At 39.3% G+C, this 20,880-nt stretch overlaps 1 protein-coding gene and 1 non-coding gene across 3 annotated transcripts in view; one reads left to right on the forward strand and one right to left on the reverse strand.

Annotated features, from left to right (window-relative positions):
• Positions 1-20: 20 nt before the first annotated feature.
• Positions 21-20,880, reverse strand: part of MPP4 (membrane palmitoylated protein 4) — a 59,795-nt gene continuing 38,935 nt past the window's right edge. Inside the window, exons 13-21 of one of the 2 annotated variants that reach the window (XM_009182786.4) lie at positions 20,361-20,381; positions 16,591-16,605; positions 14,704-14,745; positions 12,429-12,599; positions 11,049-11,129; positions 6,513-6,606; positions 6,016-6,124; positions 3,960-4,094; positions 21-1,599 (exon numbers count right to left, since the gene is read on the reverse strand). In XM_009182786.4, coding sequence (XP_009181050.1) covers positions 1,408-1,599; positions 3,960-4,094; positions 6,016-6,124; positions 6,513-6,606; positions 11,049-11,129; positions 12,429-12,599; positions 14,704-14,745; positions 16,591-16,605; positions 20,361-20,381 — 860 coding nt within the window. In that variant the 3' untranslated portion in view covers positions 21-1,407. The remainder of the gene's footprint in view (positions 1,600-3,959; positions 4,095-6,015; positions 6,125-6,512; positions 6,607-11,048; positions 11,130-12,428; positions 12,600-14,703; positions 14,746-16,590; positions 16,606-20,360; positions 20,382-20,880) is intronic. The other variant, XM_009182788.4, reaches the window with a different exon arrangement.
• LOC116269263 lies at positions 2,918-3,022 on the forward strand. The gene has a single exon (XR_004176745.1). It is a non-coding gene; the product is annotated as a U6 spliceosomal RNA (small nuclear RNA).

Raw genomic sequence — 20,880 nt, forward strand, 5'->3', positions numbered from 1 at the left:
CATAGTTTTATTTGGTTAGGTTTTTTTTTAAAGATAACTTTCACTTTAAGTAACAGAACTACAAATATTTTGAATCATGCATTCTATTTTACAGTTAAGAGATGGGAAAGATGGAAGAATGGTGTGGATATGGAGAAGAGAATGATGCAGAAGATGAACAGATACAGGGACAGGGAAAGCGCCTGGAAATCTCAAATCTGGGGGAAGAAAGAGAAACAGGACTTTGTAATGGCATCCTAATCTTGTTACCAAACAAACGGGGTTTGTTGCCCTATATGCACAGAAGCCAATATTATGATGCTGGTTTTTTGAGAAAAGTTGTTATTGCGAGTCAACTAACAAGGAGACAGGAGTATAGCTCTAATCTGTCTCCCTGTGCTGGCTTTAAGACAGTATTTTTATTAGAAAAGGTTTAGGGAATGGATTCTGGGATTAGTAAATGATTGGTGGAAGGAAAGAAGCCATCTGGAAAATCTTTTGGCGTTCGCGGTTACCTCTTCATGTCCCTTCATGGGTCGCATGTGCAAATTTTGGAGGGAGTCAGTATGAAACATGGGGGAAGACTCGAGCTGTAACGCCAGCAAGCTCATTTTGTACAGACTTCAGGTAGCCATCCGTGTTAGTCCTAACCAATTTCAGCCAGTTTGCTTTATTTTGTTTTTTAATCTCACAATGGAAGAAGTTTAGGCGTTTTAGCAAATTGTTTTTTATCTACTGTCCTGCACGCTCAAGAATTTCTGTTAGTCCCTGGTTTCTTTAACTCTGAGACACGGTTTCAATCTTGTGATTCTTCTATATATAGGTCTCCAGGACTAATCCATTGCCTTTTCTAATTTAAGCATGCATGTAGATATTGGCTGTAAGGAAAATTCGTGTTTGTCACACCTCTGATGAGAATAATTTTTTCCTTGTAGGCTGATTTGTAAATAGTGAAGGCAGTGCAGTTTTTTGTAGGTTTTGATTTTAGATGTGAAATGTGCATATTAAACCTTTCTTGCTGAATTAAGTAAGCACTTTTGGTAAAAGATGTTTTCATAAAACACGTTTCATAGAGTAAAATACAATTTCTGAAGTTAAATATTGCTTATTATATTTAGGAAAGCTCTTTATTTAAATCTTTAAAAGATATGAAATCTGCAAAAGGTTCTCATACTCAGTGACTTAACATTATTCATATTTCTACTACAGCTGCATATGAGATAAAGGAAAAAAAATTTTTAAGAGCCAAATAGGTAACTACATAACCATACAATAAAAATTTTTTCAAATAAGATTAATTAATAAACTACTGCACTTTTAAAGTTGTACACATTATAATGGGTCAAATACTGCTGTTTTAGATTGCAACTGTGGATCGCTGTAACAAGGGCACAGTGTTAAAACTCCAGCATTAAACAAGAAGTCTCATTAAGACTCAGTATCTGAGGAAATCCATGTTGCTGGTACCCACTGAGGCTCCTCCTGAGCCTTCTGTATGGCAGACAACAACTGGGCACATGCATCATGCAAGCTGTCATTCACAATCACATGATCAAAAAATTGGCCAAACTGAGTTTCCATTCTTTGGGCTAAATTTTCCATCTCTTGTAGGTCTTCATCCTTTAGGAGAAATAGAAAAATATGGATAGTACAGACTTAATTGGACAAATGGAAAAAATAGTTTGTTATGCTGTTACATTCAGTCGTGAAACTACTTATAAAAACAGTAAGGTCCGCAAATTTTGCACAGATGATTTTTAATAATGTTTAAAACATATTTTCTCAAAATTCTACAAAGCTAGCTAACTAGAAAATAGTAATTTTTTTACCCTCTGTTAATTGAAAGAATGTTGCTAAATATAGATAAAATTATTATTTTTTTTAGACAGGGTCCCACTCTATCCCAGGCTGGCATGCAGTGGCATCATCTCAGCTCACTGCAGCCTCTGCCTCCCAGACTCAAGTGATCCTCCCACCTAGGCCTCCCGAGTAGCTGGGACTATAGGCACATACCATCATGCTCAGCTAAGTTTTGTAGAGAAAATGTAATTATTATAACAGGTATAAGCATATCTTTCCAAATTAATGTAAAGCATAAGCAAAGCTGGGAAAAATATATCACTATCCACAGTATGTCATCCTTTATTTCTTAGAAATGTATTACTGAGATAAAAGAAATTTTAATTTGTAATTTTTTTAAAATAATAAAAGACTGAAGTTTTTATTTAAAAAAATGAGGTCCAATAAATGTCTTCTAAACTACAAAACTTATGTTTTAATCTTTAATCTTAATGTCTGGTCATGTTTTGCAAAATTTAGTAATAGTTTGCAGACAGATTACTCCCCTCAACTTCCCATATGAACTTATTTTACTCCTCCCTAAACACTTGAAACTCTAACCATATACAACATAAAACCAAAGAAAATGTACCAGTTTAAATAAAATTTAAACATAAATTTCAAGTGAACATTAATCTGATAGGAATAACATTATTTTAAAGATACAAAATGGCCACTTTCAACACGAGGATGGTATAAGCCAGTTGTATTACTGTTTCTACTATTGTGAAATGTTCATTTAATGAAGGTAAATTGGCCTTCACTTGGCACTAATGCATTAAATTCATTGCTGTTATTTTCTTATTAGTTCACGAAAAATAGTACCACTTGTCACCAGTTCAATCTGAAACACAAATACAAATGCAGCCACCAAAATCTTGTGGCTTTACAAAGTGACCATACATATGATCCAGAAACAATTTTGTTAATTTGTTTAGACTGCCATAAAAATGAGAACAATTTTAAATGCCCATAAGACTCAGCAAATACATTCATGGACTCCACTGTTCACAAGGCAAACTGGAAAATCAGACCTCCAGAATCATTGAAAAAAAATGAAAATAAAAATAATAAGAGAAAGGATAATTTAAAGATACCTGTGCTTGCTTTGGCAGCACATATACTAAAACTGAAACAATGCAGATTAGCATGGCCCTTGGACAAGCATGACATACAAATATTTAGTGAATCATTCATAGTTTTAGTTTCAATTTTGCCAAGTAAATAAATTCTGGAGATCTGTTTCACAACAATGTGAATATACTTAACGCTAAATACTAACACTGAACTGTACACTTAAAACAGTTAATATGGTAAGTTTTATGTATTTTTACCACACACACACACACACACACACACACACACACACAAAATAAATGGCTGTAATATCTTAATCTAGGTGATGGTTATCTGGGTGCATACACACCTAAAATCTCATTAAACTGTACACTCTATACACCTTACTGAATGCATGTTATGACTCACAATATTTAAAGTGTATTTCATGTAAAATATATGTATGCAACTGGAAAAAAATCACTTGTTCTAGGATGAGATCACTGATTAATTTCACCTGGCTTGCCCCCTCTATTATTACCATCATCATTTTACAGATGAGATATACTCACTGAGCATTTTTAAAGTAAGCTTTTAAGTAAAAGACAATCTGTTTAAAATACAAATACCAGGTTCATATATGCCCAATTTCTGTTTGGCTTTGCAAACTATGGCTCAAGGATTTTTTTTTTTTTTTTTTTTTTAGCTAGACCCAAAAAAATAAGAAAGAAAAAAATAAGGGTAGCATCATAGCATTTATTAAACTTTATTTTTATATCTGTAAGTGATGTCCCTCCAAAAGGATAAATCATAAGGGCATTATCCATTAGAAACAAAAATTACATTCTCTAACACAGATCCTGTAGAAACAATACAGTTTTAAATTTTGCGTTTCTTGTTTGTTTGTTTGTTTTGTTTTGTTTGTAAAATAAAACCAGAGTAAACCATATTATTGAGGGCCTTTTGGGGAGGGGGTCAAAAAGGAGGAGGAGGACGAGATCAGAGATCCTTGGCCTGACCCAACCCAGATCTCTCCCACGCAGAAGTCACTGAAAGCAATACAGTAATTTTTGACTTGCTTTTACCTTGAACTTCATGTCCACAAAGTAGTCAGTAATAATCTTGGCATTTTTCCGAGATTGTTTCATACACCTCATATTCGATGGCTTTATAAATATGACATAGGGCTTCAGTTCATGAGTTCGAACCACTTGAATATCCTACACAGAAAATTCAAATGCACACTTATTTTTTGTTTGTTTTGAGACGTGGTCTTGCTCTGTCACCCAGACTGGAGTGCTGTGGTGCAATCACGGTTCACGGTAGCCTCAACTTCCCAGGCTCAAACAATCCACCCATCTCAGCCTCCCTAGTAGCTGGGACCAGAGGCACATGCCACCATGCCAGCTATTTTGTTTTGTTTTGTTTTGTTTTGTTTTGTTTTTGAGACAGAATATCATTCTGTTGCCCAGGCTGGAGTGCAGTGGTGGGATCTCTGCTCACTGCAACCACCGCCTTCCCAGTTCAAGCAATTCTCGTGCCTCAGCCTCCCTAGTAGCTGGAATTACAGGCTTGTGCCACCACGCCCAGCTAATTTTTGTATTTTTAGTGGAGATGGGGTTTCGCCATGTTGGCCAGGCTGGTCTGGAATTACTAACCTCAGGTGATCTGCCTGCCTCAGCCTCCCAAAGTGCTAGGATTGCAGGCATGAGCCATCATGCCTAGCCCCAGCTAATTTTTTTTTATTTTTTATTTTTTGTAGTGATGGGGTTTCACTATGTTGCCCAGTGGGGTCTCAAACATCTGGCCTCAAGAAATCCTCCCATCTCAGCCTCCCAAAGTGCTGGGATTATAGGCATGAGCCACTGCACCTGACCTAAATGCACATTTAAAAACAGAAGTCCTAACTTTCTAGAGTCAACATGAAGCTTCTCAAAATTTCTAAGACCAGAAATTAGCAATTATTTTTAGAGTATCATCTCATGTGCCCCCAACTGCTCAATTCTTAAAAACAAATGAACATTTTAATAATTTGAAGATGGAGTTTTAGAATCAAAATTAAGGTCAAATCCTGACTCTTACTAGCTGTGACTAGCAATTGAAATCTTACTAGCTGAGCAACAGTCTATACATGAAAGAATCTCATTTACTGAGAGTAGGATTCTGTACATGATCTCATATGACAAAGACAGACTCTCAAGATGGATCAGCTCTGTTTCACCTTCACTTCCCTTTCCTCTTGCTATTATCTCACATTGGATACTACTGCCATCTCTTTTCCTCTGATTCTCTAGCACACAAAGTGTATTTCTAATGACAAAGAAAACATGGCCGGGCACAGTAGCTCATGCCTATAATCCCAGCACTTTGGGAGGCCAAGGCAGGTGGATCACTTGAGCCCAGGAGTTCCATTGCCAGACCAGCCTGGCAAACATGGCAAAACCCTGTCTCTACTAAAAATACAAAAATTAACCAGGCATGGTGGCTTGCACTTGTAGTCCCAGCTACTAGGCAGGCTGAGGTATGAGAATTACTTGAACCCAGAAAGCAGAGGTTGCAGTGAGCCAAGATCACGCCACTGCACTCTAGTCTGGATGACAGAGCAGGACCTTGTCTCAAAAAACAAAACAAACACAGACACACAGACACACAGACACAGACACACACACACATACACGAAGAAAATACAAAGATCACAAAAATTGGGCCTATGGATTGCATGTTCTTTATCTTACCTTAACTTGCTCACCCCTGCTCCATTCTACACGTGGTCTCAGAAAGGTAGCCACAGATATGACAACATAGAAACCTCACCTCCTTGTACAAAGCAACATCTTATTCACTCCACAAGAAGTGACCTTGATGCCTTTGTGATCAAGGTTAAAGCAAGAAAGATTCTTGCTTCTCTTTGTGACCACCCACTCAGTTCTGCTTTTCTGTATGAGAAGCAAGACTTCTTTCCCAACTAAAAGCAAAATGTTTTAAATTGACACATTAAGTAAGATCTTGGATATGAGAAATGGCCTTATTCTTAAAAGACTAACAGAATAAATGTCTCAACTATAACCTACAGCATGTGCACAAAAAATGGATGATATGCATTCATTGTTTGGGGACATAAATATTCCACCATGGACCCACCTGAGGCTCTAAGTCCATGACGCAGATCTTTCTTTCATCAAGGACTGTTTGAACAGCATCCATACTAGTGCCATACAGGTGGCCTTTGTACTCACCATACTCCAGCATCCTGCAAGGGCAGGCCAAACAAAACAGAACGCTTTCTACAAAGAAAATATTATTAGTAGTAACATGAGGATAAACTGCACTAGAGTTGAATATAAATATGTGGACTTTATTAGCACAGAAAAAATGAATAGATATTCAAGAGGTGAACAAAATGAGCATATCTAGAGTTTATGTATTTCCTCAAATTCTCCAAGGTTTGCAAACTCCATTCTGCTCCCTTTCCAAAGCTAGTGAGTTGGTATGCTGATATATCAATGTACATTTCATGCTTAACTCCTCAGAAACAAAAGGAATTACCCAGGAGCTTTGGAAAATACATAAAAATAGGGAATCTATTTTGAATGTAAAACAACAAGAGGCAAGAATCAGCTTCTGAAGCTCCACTTTACCTGTGACTATATATGAGGCTTTCAAATGTTTCCTTGGACACATAGTGATACTCACGCCCATTCATTTCATAACTCTTTTTAGTACGAGTAGTGTCTATCAAAAAAAAGGGAATGAAAGGTTTCGGTGTCTTCAAAATTCTTTGATTACCAATATACATTTGAATAAAGATATCTAATCAAAATAAATAAATGAATATATAATCAATTAGATAAAATGCTAGAACTAAAAAGAAGCCTGAATTGGTGATAAGTTCTTATATCAAAATCAGTGAGTCTATAAACCTTTATTGAGTGCGTATGGTGTGAAAAAGAATGCACTAGGTATTAAGCCAACATAAGAAAGACCTAAGGTAACACCTGTTATTACTTCAAAACAAGTGCTAGTGAATTATGTGTGAACCTTTAGATGCCTAAAGGCTCCCAGGTAGCAATACCAATAATATCTTACATTTGGATAGTGCATTTCCCATCATCTCATTTCATCTTCCACACTCTTATCTTAGGTAAACTGTTAATATCTATATTTTACTCATAAGTAAAGCTTTTGGAGAAACTTGCTCACATTCATAAGACTGATGAAAAATGAAGTTGAAATTAGAACCTATGTGTTCTGACTCCTCCTAGATGAATGTTTTTTACAATAGGTGCTCAAATTTGAAATGGAGAAAGCCCATGACATTCTGCAATCTTGACCAGATGTATTAATACCCAAGTGAGTGGTGATTCGTTTTAGGGATCTCTAGGAGGGAAAGATTAGCTGTGTCTAGATTCAGTCTGATTCTTTGATATGGCCACTTTGATTACAGACTCTTCAACTTAAATAGTGACAGGTCATATGGAATATAAGAATTCATCAAATATCTAAAAGTTATTTGTTGTCTGCTCATTCATGTATTCAACTAGTGTGTACTGAGTGCCTACTATGTTCCAAGTATCATGTTAGGTTCTGAAAACACAAAGACGAATAAGACAGTTTCAACTCTGCATCCTATATACTATAAAGCTAGTCCCTTAATCTACATTACCACCAGTTCCCTTATTTATACAGAATTTGTGTATTTGCATCTGACAAAGTTTAAGGACGAAATAGATCAACATCTGATGATATCAATACATGGAAATGATCAAGTAGGAGCTCGAAACCAGCCTTAAATTATCAAAGGAGTTACCAACCTTCAAGGGGGTCTAAAAGCAAATGTCATCTTGGGGTCATTTTTGTATTTTCCTTATTCAAGCCTCTCATCAGATCCTTAGAGTTCCTACAGTTACACCACATCTCCCACAGCTTCCTACTTAAAACAAAATTCTAGTGAAACTTTATAGCTCTCAGGTGATAGTGAATTACGTCAATCTAAACCCAAGATGACTCCTTCTCCTTTGCTTCCATTGGACTAACATTCATATGGTAGGTTAAAGTCTGTGAATTGATGCATAACTTGAGGTATCCATTTTAAGCTTAAAACTTCCATTTAAAAAGCAAAATATGAGAGTATTTTCTCATTTTGAATGATTAAAATTCTACATTGGCATTCTTAAAATTCTTCTATATTCTGTGGGCATTTTATTTTTATTCAGACTATGAGAAAATAGTGATTTTGACCAGGGGCGGTGGCTCACGCCTGTAATCCCAGCACTTTGGGAGGCCAAGGTGGGTGGATCACCTGGGGTCAGGAGTACAAGACCAGCCTGGCCAACATGGTAAAACCGCATCTCTACTAAAAATACAAAAATTAGCTGGGCATGGTGACATGCACCTGTAATCCCAACTACTCAGGAGGCTGAGGCAGGAGAATCGCTTGAACCCAGGAGGTGAGGTTGCAGTGAGCTGAGATCATGGCACTCCAGCCTGGGCAACAGAGTGAGACTCCATCTCAAACAAAACAAACCACACCAACAAACAAAAAACACACAGAAAAGGAAAACGGTGATTTCTGTGGTAGTTTTTGGTTTTGAGATTAATGCCCATTCCTGTACATGAAAGCAGTACTTCAGAAAGCACAGCCTATGGGTCGCGATCATAAAGCAACTTCTTGGTCTCCCACGGCCCTTCTGTGAGGCAAGATCTTCCCCAGCCCCTGCATAAAATCCTAGCAGTTTCCTGGCTAGGCGCGGTGGCTCACGCCTGTAATTCCAGCACTCTGGGAGGCTGAGGTGGGCAGATCACTTGAGTTGCAGGAGTTCGAGAACAGACTGGCCAACATGGTGAAACCCCGTCTCTACAAAACTATAAAAATTAGCTGGGCATGGTGGCGGGTGCCTGTAATCTCAGCTACTTGGGAGGCTGAGGCAGGAGAATCGGTTGAACTCGTGGGGCAGAGGTTCCAGTGAGCCGAGATCGCGCCACTGCACTCCAGCCTGGACGACAGAGCGAGACTCCGTCTTTTAAAAAAAAAAAAAAAAAAAAAAAAAAAACAACTAACAGTTTCCATGACTCTCACTCAGGTTTAATTTTAAAAGTCTATCATCACTCATGCCACAATTTCATTTTCATCAGCCAGTCTCAACTGACTAATTAAAATTCCATTCCCACATAATCATCAAAATTATAAACTTCACTTAGATTTTAGGCTGCTTCTCCACACATCTGGCTCAAATTTGCTGCACCGGGGAAGCCTACGCTCAGAGAAGCCAGACAAGAGTATGAGTCACTTCTCTTTCCTTTCATTGTATTTCTACTGCTCCTGCTTCTCCCTCCCCTCGATAAATCTCACTTCCACTGGTTTAGAACTCTCTAAGGCTAGAGTGCGGGGAGGGAGAGGAAAGCAGGAAGGAAGGTTCTGGTTTGGCAAATACTGATTCTGGCTGCTATTGGCTTTCTTTAGATTTGGCAGATGCTTAAATCTGGCTCTTTCTCTCCTAAACCATATATTGGGTTATTTTGCAAACCCTATCACCACCACCACAAGGCCTCTCAAGCCCATTCCTATTCCAGTTCGTCATCTGTGATTCCTTCTAAAGCCAGATATATTTGGGAGTCCACTTTTGGCCTTTTTCTCCTCAGGCTTCCTCCTGGGCAGGAATCATATAACCCTGGGCTGACTTTTTTATACATTACCTGCCCAGATCTGCTCCTTGGGCAACATCACAAGTCTAGCTGTGATGGACCCTATGAGGACAGCTACTTCCCAAATTATAGCCATTGGCCACTTCCTGTAAGCTCTCCTCCTTTGGATTTTTCAGGTATAATTTGGACACCATTCTTCTGTGTCCCCCAAAGTTCAGGGGACACAAAGAAAGCTCTCTAAGTGGTCCCCCTAGGTTCCTCTGTCTTGCCTTGAGGGGAGGGGGGAGCAAGCACACCCGCACACTCTTCCCACACTCAGCGGGTCTGGAACACGCAGCATGGCTCTCTCCAATAAAAGCCTCCCTGAAACGCCCTCAGGAATCTCCCTCCCCAAGCCTTTTATACCCTCGAGATGTGTGAGGAGTTTAACTTGTTTTCACATTCCTCATTTAAAGATGTGCATCTTAGTGCCTCAGTCAAAATTTTAACTTCCTTTTACACATATTAGAAACTATGCATTATTATACATTATTATAAACATGCATTATTAACTTTCTATTTTCTTGAAATCAGGATTTCTATCTCAAGTCTTGATCTTTTCTATTTTTACAATAAAACAGCTTTTCTTAGAGTGATTTTCAGGATGAATCTCAGTATGAAACAAATAATTTCTTCTATTTTTAGAATTGCAGCTCTCAAATGTCTTAAAGCTTAAAAAAAAAACCTCATGTAACAACTCTAAATGGGTAAAAAATTCACACAACTCTACATAAAGTCTGGAAGATTGTGTTTTAGGAGTTGGTTTGGAGCTGGTAGTAGTGAAGGGGGAGTTTAGGAGAAACAGAGGAGTTATGAGTAAAAGAAAATAAGAAAACACTTTTTTTTTTTTTTTTGAGTCAGTCTCACTCTCTCACCCAGCCTGGGGTGCAATGGCGCCGTCTCGGCTCACTGCAACCTCTGCCTCCCAGGTTCAAGCAATTCTGTCTCAGCCTCCTGAGTAGCTGGGATTACAGGCATGCAGCACCACACCCAGCTAAATTTTGTATTTTAAGTAGAGATGGGGTTTCACTATGTTGGCCAGGCTGGTCTTGAACTCCTGACCTCAGAAGATCCACCCACTTCGGCCTCCCAAAGTGCTGTGATTACAGGAGTAAGCCACTCCACCCAGCCAGAAAACACCATTTCTAAAACAGTTGTGTATTGTATAATCATACTCATAAATTTATATAAAGTTGTATTGCATACATCAATTTTTAGATAGTAAGTACTGGGTGTATGTTAGCTATTATTGCTATTAGTTTGCCTGAAAGGCCATCCATGTTAAGAAATAGAAAAAAGCCCATTTAAAAGCCAGCAGCCTACATGCCAATAAACCAATTTTCCTTATTAAAATAAATATGGTTAGAAATACTTAAGAACTATCCCTGGTGTTGTGTACTTTTACAACAAAGATGGAATGACATAGTTAAATGAGATGAGCAAAGAAAGTTTTACCAAAACACAAACCATTATGAAAGCAAAACTAAACATACGTGGCACAGCACTTTGAAAACGGCTGGGATTAAATTCAATAAGTTGTCTTCTGAGCTCATTTACTCCAACACCAGAGGGTCCTAAACATAAAAAGTCACACACAGAAATCATCAGATGTGGATAAATATAATTATGCGATGGAATAATCATTTTAGTCCTTCTATTGAAGAAACTTGAGAGCAAATATTTTTAGGGAAATTATGTAACTTCCTTTCTCATAAATTGGAAGAACCCCAGAAAACTTTTGGGAATTTTTCTAGTGACCCATGGAATAACCCACATTGCTTCAACATTCAGGAATGAGGTAAGGAATCGCAGGAACCTGACCCCCAGCAAACTCTATCTAATGTTGAATGCCATGAGAATTAGCTGGTCTCATTTTAGAGAATCACAGAGCTCTGCCTTTCCTTTTCAAATGAAGTTTTTATCAAGTCACAACCAGAAACCAGCCTCGACAATTATAGGTTCTGTGACTTACAGAATTCAGGGGTACATTCCTGACAGGTGATTGAGTAAGCACCCCCATGTCCAGCTGGAGGCAGGGCTGCCTTCGTGGATATAGAACCTGTGCAGTTACACAGGACCCATGCTTAGAAGGATACTGTGCTTGGATGAATTATCTGCTATTGTATCTTGAAATCCTTGATAATGTTTTAACCAGCGGCCCTTGCATTTGCATTTTACAATGGGGCCTGCATATGATACTGCTGGTCCCAGCCGTAAGGCACATCTTTCTGCTCTACAGGGACCTGCCTTGCTCATGGAGCTAAACACGCAGACAGGAAGGCAGTAGGATACAAGTTGCTACTGCTACAGGGACCAGCTTTGCAAAAGTCATGGGCACAAAAGCAGGTCACTCCTGCACTATATTTGCCATGATCTTTATAAAGCACCAAAGATACAGTCCAGAAGATGTTACTTTTCTAAATGAGGTAATTACAAATTTCTTAGGAGAATGGACTTGAAGAATTTAACACATTTCTCAGGGAAATGGACGTTAAGAATTTATTTTCACGATACAGGTTAATGATCTGCCTGGGGAAACACTCATCTATGTTTACAGAACAATTCTAAGCAGGCAAAAAAAAAAAAATCTCAGTCATAACGACATCATAATACTTGTTATATAACAAGTAACTATATAGTTCATGGACACCATGGCATACCACATTCACTTGTAGATTTTTTAAAAAGCTTGATACAATAAAATGTTACTTATAAACCCACAGTACAATGGTTTTATTTTGTTTTTTAAAAAAGGTATTTGTATGGGGGTCTATAAAGAGTTCTACTTTTACCATCATTCCCAATATGAGACACCTGAATCTAGAAGGAAAACTCCTCAAGGAGGAGGAGAGAGAGTGCATGCTGGGACATACCCATGAGCACTATGAGGCGGTACTTGTCTGAAGGGCGTCGCTGGTACCTCACCACCTCCTCGTAAGGGGCACCCACTGCACTGTAGCAGCTGCCGGTGCAGCACACACTGGCATGCAGCGGGCTGAGGTGAGACTTCCTGCGACACAGGCGCATGCTGCGGCGGAAGCCAGCTAGGGAGGGGAAGTGCACAGAACATAAGAACCAGACAGGAGAGATCACTTGTAGCCTCACGCCTGATGAAATATGTAGCAACCATGATCCTAAAGTGTTCGTTAATATAGTCACGTCTGTCTGAAGTTAGAAGACAGGAAGTCATACGAGGGGAACATATGAAAATGCCCCCTGGGCTAGCCCATCTCGCACCTGCTCTGGGCCAGGCATTGTCCTGGGTGCTGGGGAGAGAGGGCTCAACTAATCCAAGGCCACTTTCTCATGAAATCTGCATTTTGTAGAAGAGGAGAGACAAAAATTAGAGGAAAAAAAAATAAGTACTTAGAAGAAGACGAGGTAGATAGAGACTGATGGGGGTGCTTTTTTAGATAGGCAGTAAGGTTAGAGTATCTCTGAAAGGTTGGCATTGAGCAGACATCTGGAGGAAGGCAGGGAGCCAGATCAGGAAGCCTCTGAGGAGACAGGCAAGCCAGGTCAAGGGAACTGCAAGTGCAGTGGTGCAGAGAAACGAACTGTGCTTGGAGCATTTGAGGAACAGCAAGGAAACCTGTGTAGCTGCAGGGCAGTAAGCAACAGGGAGTATGAAACAGGGTAGGGGGAAGTGGCTGGAGCCAGATCACATAGGGCCTCTGAAAAGTGTTGGATTGTTGTGGAAGTGTGACGGGAAGCTGTTGGCGGTGGCATGATTGGATTCATGTTTCTGAAAGACTCCTCTGGTTGGTGTAAACGTAGAGAGAGCAAGTGTGGCCTCAGGGGAGAGCAGTTAGGAAGCTACTGCAGTGGTCTGAATGAGGGATGAGGGTGGCTTGGGCCAGGGCAGAAACAGTGGAGCAGGCTCATTTTTCACATTTTTCAGGTGGTTTCACTAAGACACAGACAGATTAGGTGGTTGCTTAGGACTGTGTGGTCAGTGCAAAGTTGGACACATGGATCATGATTTCTAAGCTCCTAGATTCCTGCTTCATCTGCCTTGTGAATCATGGGACTTTCTGGTATCTTCAGAGCTGTTTGCAGGTCTTCTCAGTAGACAGTTAGCAACTGTATGTGTACATATAAATACACATGCACACTTCAATCTATATTTGTATGTCTATATATTGAAAACCATGAGTTCACACCAGTACCTACAATGTCAATCCAACACTAGCGGATTCATTCTAGACTTCCCCTTTCCATGTTTATAACTCCCTTCTCTAACAGTGAGAACCCTGGTCCTTGTTGTCCTCAATACATTTGCTTATCATATCAATCAAGAGCACTTAAGTGTGCAAGATAGGGGACAGACAATGTCAATCGCCTCGCAGAAAGTGTCAGAGCCCAAGCTGGATGAGGCGGGCATCTTTGTAAAGCCTGTTGGGCATTAGAGGCCAAGTGATGGCAGCGGACCTCTTGATTTTACTCTGGCTCTGACAACCCGCACCAGGCTACCATTGTTCCCTGCACAGATGCCTTCTTTACCCTGCTCATGCTCCTTACTCTCCACCTTTGTGTAGCTGCGTACTCTGCTCAGCTCTACCTGATAGCTTTTAGGCTGAATGATTCTGAAAGCAATACAGAAAGGTGGCCCCTTGTTTTCGTTTTTTGTTTTTTGTTTTGTTTTGTTTTTTCACACTCCCCTGATGATTCCAAAATGCATCCAGCTTGGGAACCAACCTTCTAATTTAGAGACCCTGCAGCTCTGCTAGTCTTCCCCTGCCTCCCTATAGAAGGAAGCCCAGAGCGGTTTTAGATGAGTGGTACCTGGTCCTACAAAAAACTCTGCCCAGGTGACAGACTATAGAAATGTGGCCATAAGAAGTAAGTTTAAAAGTCAGAGACTTTGTCTCTTTAGTGTAAGATAAATAGGTTATGAAACAGTCTGAAAGAAAACAAAAAGATTTGTGTTTGGTGAGTAATTAATAGATACCCAGTGGAAATTAGATGAATAACAATGAATAATTAATAGATCAGAATATTGACAAGAATAAAGGACAGAAAGAAAAGGAAACTAGAACGAGGAACAGGTTTGGAAATGTCCATCAGCAAAAGAAGCTTTCAAAACAGTGTCAGGCTTGGAAACGTAATTTAACAAGTGACAGAGACCCACCTCGTATTATCACCTACCTATAAAGAACTTCTGACCATAGCCAACAAATTCCTCCTTGTCTACAGAGAACAGCAGGAGCAGAATATGTGAGAGTAAGAAGTTTATTTAGAACAAATTCACGAAATTATCTTCAACTTTTCAAGTGACTACCTTAGCAGATGGCAGCAGAGTTGAATTTATCCTTGAGTGGCTCATTGAATGTTCTAAGCATTTTTCATCCTGTTATTCACACACAACAAACTACAGAGATGCAGTTCACAGAATTTGAGCATTATACTGAATGTATTCTGTCTAGTATGGTTAAAGCCAAAACCAGTTTATTAATTTTTTAAGATAAGTTTCCTTAGGATATGTTTAAAAATACATATCCAGTTTTTATGTTTTTACTGTGATTCAATATCTTATAACTTTAAACAAGCTTAAAGTGGCTCTTTGTTTTATTTATTTATTTATTTATTTATTTTCCGCTCTTGTTGCTCAGTCTGGAGTACAATGGTGCTCTCTCAGCTCACTGCAACCTCTATCTCCCAGGTTCAAGCAATTCTTCTGCCTCAGCCTCCTGAGAAGCTGGGATTACAGGCATGCACCACCATGCCTGGCTAATTTTTGTATTTTTAGATGTATTTTGTATTTTTAGATGTATTTTTAGGTAAGAGATGGTGTTTCACCATGTTGGTCAGGCTAGTCTCAAACTTCTGATCTCAGGTGATGCACCTACCTTGGCCTCCCGAAGTGCTGGGATTACAGGCGTGAGCCTTGTTCTTGACCATATTGTTTATAACATTATTTTTTTCTGCAGCTCCTAAAATTAATCTCTTTGCTAGATACGGGTTTTTATTTTCTCCCTCTTAAAAGGGTTCATTCTATATAAAATAAGATTTGCTCTATGGCTGCCAAATGTTTCTGATTGGCCAGGACTCTGAGAGACAAAATGAGGAAAACTGTGTCCAGTGTCTCTGAGGCATCTAGAGATAGTTCAAACTCCTATTTCTCCTTCCATTGAGACCTCAGAAAAACACTCCAGAAAAAAAGTTATAAGAATATTATTTTCAAATTACTTTTTACTTAAGTTCCTTCTCATTTTTACAGCTCTGCTCTAATCATTTAAGTAATATATGACCAAGTGCGGTGGCTCACGCCTGTAATCCCAGCACTCGGAGGCTGAGGCGGGCAGATCACTTGAGGTCAGGAGTTCGAGACCAGCCCACCCAACATGGTGAAACCCCACCTTTACTAAAAATACAAAAAGTTAGCCAGGTGTGGTGGCTTGTGCCTGTAGTCCCAGCTACTTTGGAGGCTGAGGCAGGAGAATCACTTGAACTTGGGAGTTGGAGGTTGCAGTAGGCTGAGATCACACCACTGCACTCCAGCCTGGGCAACAGAGAGAGACTTTGTCTCAAATATAAACATATATATAAAATACAAAGAGCATTTGTTAAGACAATGAACTGACATATGCAACCTTTTTTCTTAACCTTTATTTTTTTTTAAAGTGTTTTAAAATACAAAGAAAGAAAACACACCAATATCAATTCCATCTTCTGGTAAGTATGTACATTTTCTCACTTAGCTATGTCAATAAGTTTAAAAAGAAATGTTTTCTTGGGGATATATTCATAAAGCTTAATTATTTTTATTGTTCTTTTAAATGTTATCTATGAAACTGAATATTTAATCATTGATTTCACCCACAAAATGTCATATCCTTGGAGAACCTCATAAACTTAGTTTGGAAGTGTGTTTCCTGGGGAAAAAATGTAAATATGAGGGGGAAACCATAAACAACAACAAAACAAATACCGTATCTTCATCTTAAACATTATCTGGGCAAGTATTCATTTTGAGGCACTGAAAGATCTTAAACATAGTTCTATTTGGTGTATCTAGGAAATAAAAACAATTACCTTCTGACAGTTCCTCTGGAGATTTGGGTAGGTGCAGAAACAGACATGAAAAGTTAAGCCTTTAAGAAGATAGTGTTAGCCATCAAATCCAGACAAATGACATAAGCAAGACATTCAGGTCACCACTAGCAAAAGGTAAGTCGGGTAAGGCGTGGCAAGGCAAATGACCACCATGTGATTGGGTCTGAGAAACTGGTTTGCCCTGACTGCACTGCTTGGGACAGTACCTTTTTCTGAAAGTTGCCTATCAAGACTCTCCCTGAAGGCTTTTTAACCCAGGAAGACTCTACTTGGTTGGCACAAAATGGAGCTTGAAAGGGAGAACTTAAAGGAAAGTAACAGGTCTGAGCCTTCTCTCTCCTCTCTCCCCGAGGCAGTACTGCAGCAGCTCTGTAAAGGGGAGGAAGTGGTAGAAATGGCACTGGCGCTGGGGCTGGTGCTGCAGCAGCCTCTGGCCTGGCCAAGCGTCCTCATTCCTTCCCCTTCCTGGGTCTCACACACTTCCATCTCCAGTTGCCCCTTGAAGACAGAGGAAACTGAATATGAAGCAAACTGTTTTGTTTTCTAGACATCACAAAATAGCCATATTCTGTTTTTTGGTTTGTTTGTTTTGAGATGGAGTCTCCTCTATCACCCAGGCTGGAGAGCAAATGGCGCTATCTCGGCTCACTGCAACCTCTCTCTCCCGGGTTCAAGTGATTCTCTCACTTCAACCTCCTAAGTAGCTGGAATTATAGGCATGAGCCACCACGCCTGGCTAATTTTTGTATTTTTAGTAGAGACGAGGTTTCACCATGTTGACCAGGTTGGTCTTGAACTCCTGACCTCAAGTGATCCACCCGCCTAGGCCTCCCAAAGTGCTGGGATTAGAGGCATGAGCCACCATGTCCAGCCTTTTTTTTTTTTTTTTTTTTTGGCACTTCTGATTAAATAAACTACACCATCACCTCGTCACCTCCTGGAGAAATTCAAGGAAGTCATACTATACTTTATTCAGACTACAGACCGAAACTGAAGAAACTTAACTGCTCACGAAGCAGTCTAAGTAACAAAATTAAGCATCATGGAATGAATGCCAACGGTTCTATGCTTAGAAAATATGCCAGCTGGGTGCTAACTGTTCCTTAATTGAGCTCCTAAGAAAGCTGGGTTCAGAACGAATCAATGCTCGAGAGTTCTCTCTTTTCCAGCTGAGAGGAGTCCACAAGGGGCGCTCTAGAGTAGGCAACTCCCTCTGCAGTGCTGTTCACCAGGAACTGGCTGCTGACTCCCGCAAGGAACAAGATTTCACAATAATAACACCTGCTAACACTTGTGCAGCACTTCCTGTGTGCCAGGCACTGTTCTAAGCACTTTATTCATATAAATTATTGTTCCCATTTTAGAGGTGAGGAACCTGAAGGGCAGAGAGGTTAACAGCCAGAGAACCTGCAGTTAGTGAGTAATGAACCCAGGGTTCAAACTGGCCATCTGGCTGGAGTCTGTGGTCTCACCCACTGCCTCTCCTTCCACAGACCCACAAACACTCCCCGGCCTCAACCACAGCCTTCGCATGTGGAGTGTTCTCCAGTGGAATAGAACAAAGAAGGATGAGAATAAGCTAGAGAAATTAAAAACTAAGCCAATCCCAAACACTGGGCAAGGATAAATAATCAATTAAATTATTTCTAACAGGCCAACCATCTAATGGAAAATAGGACATTTTGAAACAACATAAATGTAAATAATTTAGAAAAGTGGTTCACAACTCATCTGTCTCAATGCTTTTTTTTAATAACTAATATTCATAGCAATCTCTCTACTTTTATGAAAGGAAACTCATAGATGGCATAATCTACCACACATGTAATTAAAAAAATCAATACAATGCTCCAGCTGTAACATAAAAAAACATTTTAAAGGAAGTAATTTATATTTTTAAAAATATATATGTATTTTAAAAGTATATACATATGAGGCAGGCGGATCACTTGAGGCCAGGAGTTCAAGACTAGCCTGAGCAACATGGAAACCCGTCTCTACTAAAAATACAAAAATTAGCTGGGTGTGATGGTACACACCTGTAATCCCAGCTACTCAGGAGGCTGAGGCATGAGAATCACTTGAGCCTGGCAGGTGGAGATTGCAGTGAGCCCAGATCACACCACTGGACTCCAGCCTGGGTGACAGAGTGAGACTCTGTCTCAAAAAAAATTTTTTTAAAGTATACATATCAAAATATAAATCCTCGGGCATAACATCTTTGGAAGACCTAAGAAACTACTAGATGCTTATATTAATATTTACTTATAACAAAGAAGCATGGATTCAAGAGAATTTAAGAAATCAGAAAATATTCCTTATATGAAGTACAGAAAAATAGAAAAGAAACAGGTGGACACCAGAATAAAAAGTGTTTTGGTAAGTAATAAAAGGCTAGATTTATTTGTATGTGATAAGAGAAAGAAGGAAATTGCCTTAATTGAGGTAAAGATAATATGCCAAAGCAATTAGAGACCAATGAAATGGAGAAAATGAGGAAAAATAATATGCCTGGAATTGGGTGGGTCATGTTAACATGCCCTAGCAGGTTTGCAGTTTAAAGATAAAATTCTGTGGGGCCTATTTTGTTTTTAATGATTTCAACATTATTTTGAGGGATAGACACTTGATACTTACCGTATGTCATCAATAATAACAAATAATGTATTAAAGAAAATTAATTCAGTATAGATATACTTTCTAGTTTATTTACTAGCAATATCGAGTAGACAGGATACGTGGAATAAATCATTCAATAATTGCAAGGCAATGTCTGCATTCTGTTTGAATGTCTCTCTCCATAATGACTGTCTTCTAAATCACTGTGTTTCTCATGCTAAATCTTATGAAAACTTTTTGTGTGTTGAAAAATGACCCTTTTATATTTGTAACAAGTTTTGTCCAGCAGGACATTCAGAAGATATGTGGGTCAAGAGACACCAGTTAAAGGCCAGGAGTATCCCCCAATCAATGTGACAATAAAAAAATGCTCCCAAAGAGTTCCAAAATGCTGCATCAGGGACAGTACTAGCCCTGTGAGAAGTACTGGTTAAGGTAAAATCTACATTTCACAACAGCACTGTTGCTGTATTTTTTAAAATACATTTTACTGGGACCAGGCGTGGTGGCTCACTTTGGGAGGTCAAGGTGGGAAAACCACTCGTGGCCTGGAGTTGGAGACAAGCCTGGGCAACACAGTGAGACCTATATCTACAAAAAAATTGAAAAATTAGCCATGCATGGTGGCATGGGACTGTAGTCCCAGCTACTTGGGAGGCTAAAGTGGGAGGGTCACCTGAGCCAAGGAAGTGAAGGCTGCAGCGAGCTATGATCATACCACTTGCACCTCAGCTTGGGCAACAGACTGAGACCCTGTCTCAAAACAAATAAATAAATTAGCCAGGTGTGATGGCATATGCCTGTAGTTCCAGCTATTTGGAAGGCTGAGGTGGGAGGATCGCTTGACCTCAGGAATTCGAGGCCGCAGTGAGCCATGATCACACCGCTGCACTCCAACCTGAGTGACAGATTTTTTCTCAAAAATATTAAAAATTAAAATTAAAAATAAATTTTAAAATGTATATTTGAGATTGACAACATGATATGGGATACATATAGTTACTTTTTAATTTTTTTTACTGTTGATATATTTAAACAATTATTATAACCCTAAATATGTGTATAAATTGCATCAAAATTTGGAATATACATTTAAAAATCAGTACCAAATACTCATTTTTTTTACTCACCAGATTCAAATGTTTCTTCATCTATGATTTTCCATGGAGGCAAAAATAAAAAATGTTATTACATGACCATCTACACTGAGTCTATATTTTAAGTCTAATTCTCTGGCCCCCTACTTCTGCCCATACACCACCTTTTAAGTTTTTTTCCTAAATCAAGGTCAAATTGATGGTGTCTCTATGGCATATATCAACTTTAAATGAAAGACATGGTATTCGGCAGCTGAGCCATGATGACAGTCAGGGGTGCAGCAGGAGCTCAAAATAAATAAAATAATAGAGGATAAATAAAATAAAATGTGAAAAGCTCAGAGGGAAGGGGAAAGTGGAATGTCAGGGAAACCCGTAGAGATAGTTAGCTACTGCTCAGCTTTGCTGCAGACGGCTTGCTGATGTAGGAGAGGTGCACCCTGCCTGAAGAGTTGGAGACCCACAAATGGGGGTGATGGTGAGGAGCGTGAGCATATGAACGACTTGATTACGTTGGCTTGATCGGGTGGCTGAGAAGGATGTGAGATAAATC

This window comes from Papio anubis, chromosome 10, assembly GCF_008728515.1.
Source record: "Papio anubis isolate 15944 chromosome 10, Panubis1.0, whole genome shotgun sequence".
NCBI classification, from domain to species: domain Eukaryota; kingdom Metazoa; phylum Chordata; class Mammalia; order Primates; family Cercopithecidae; genus Papio; species Papio anubis.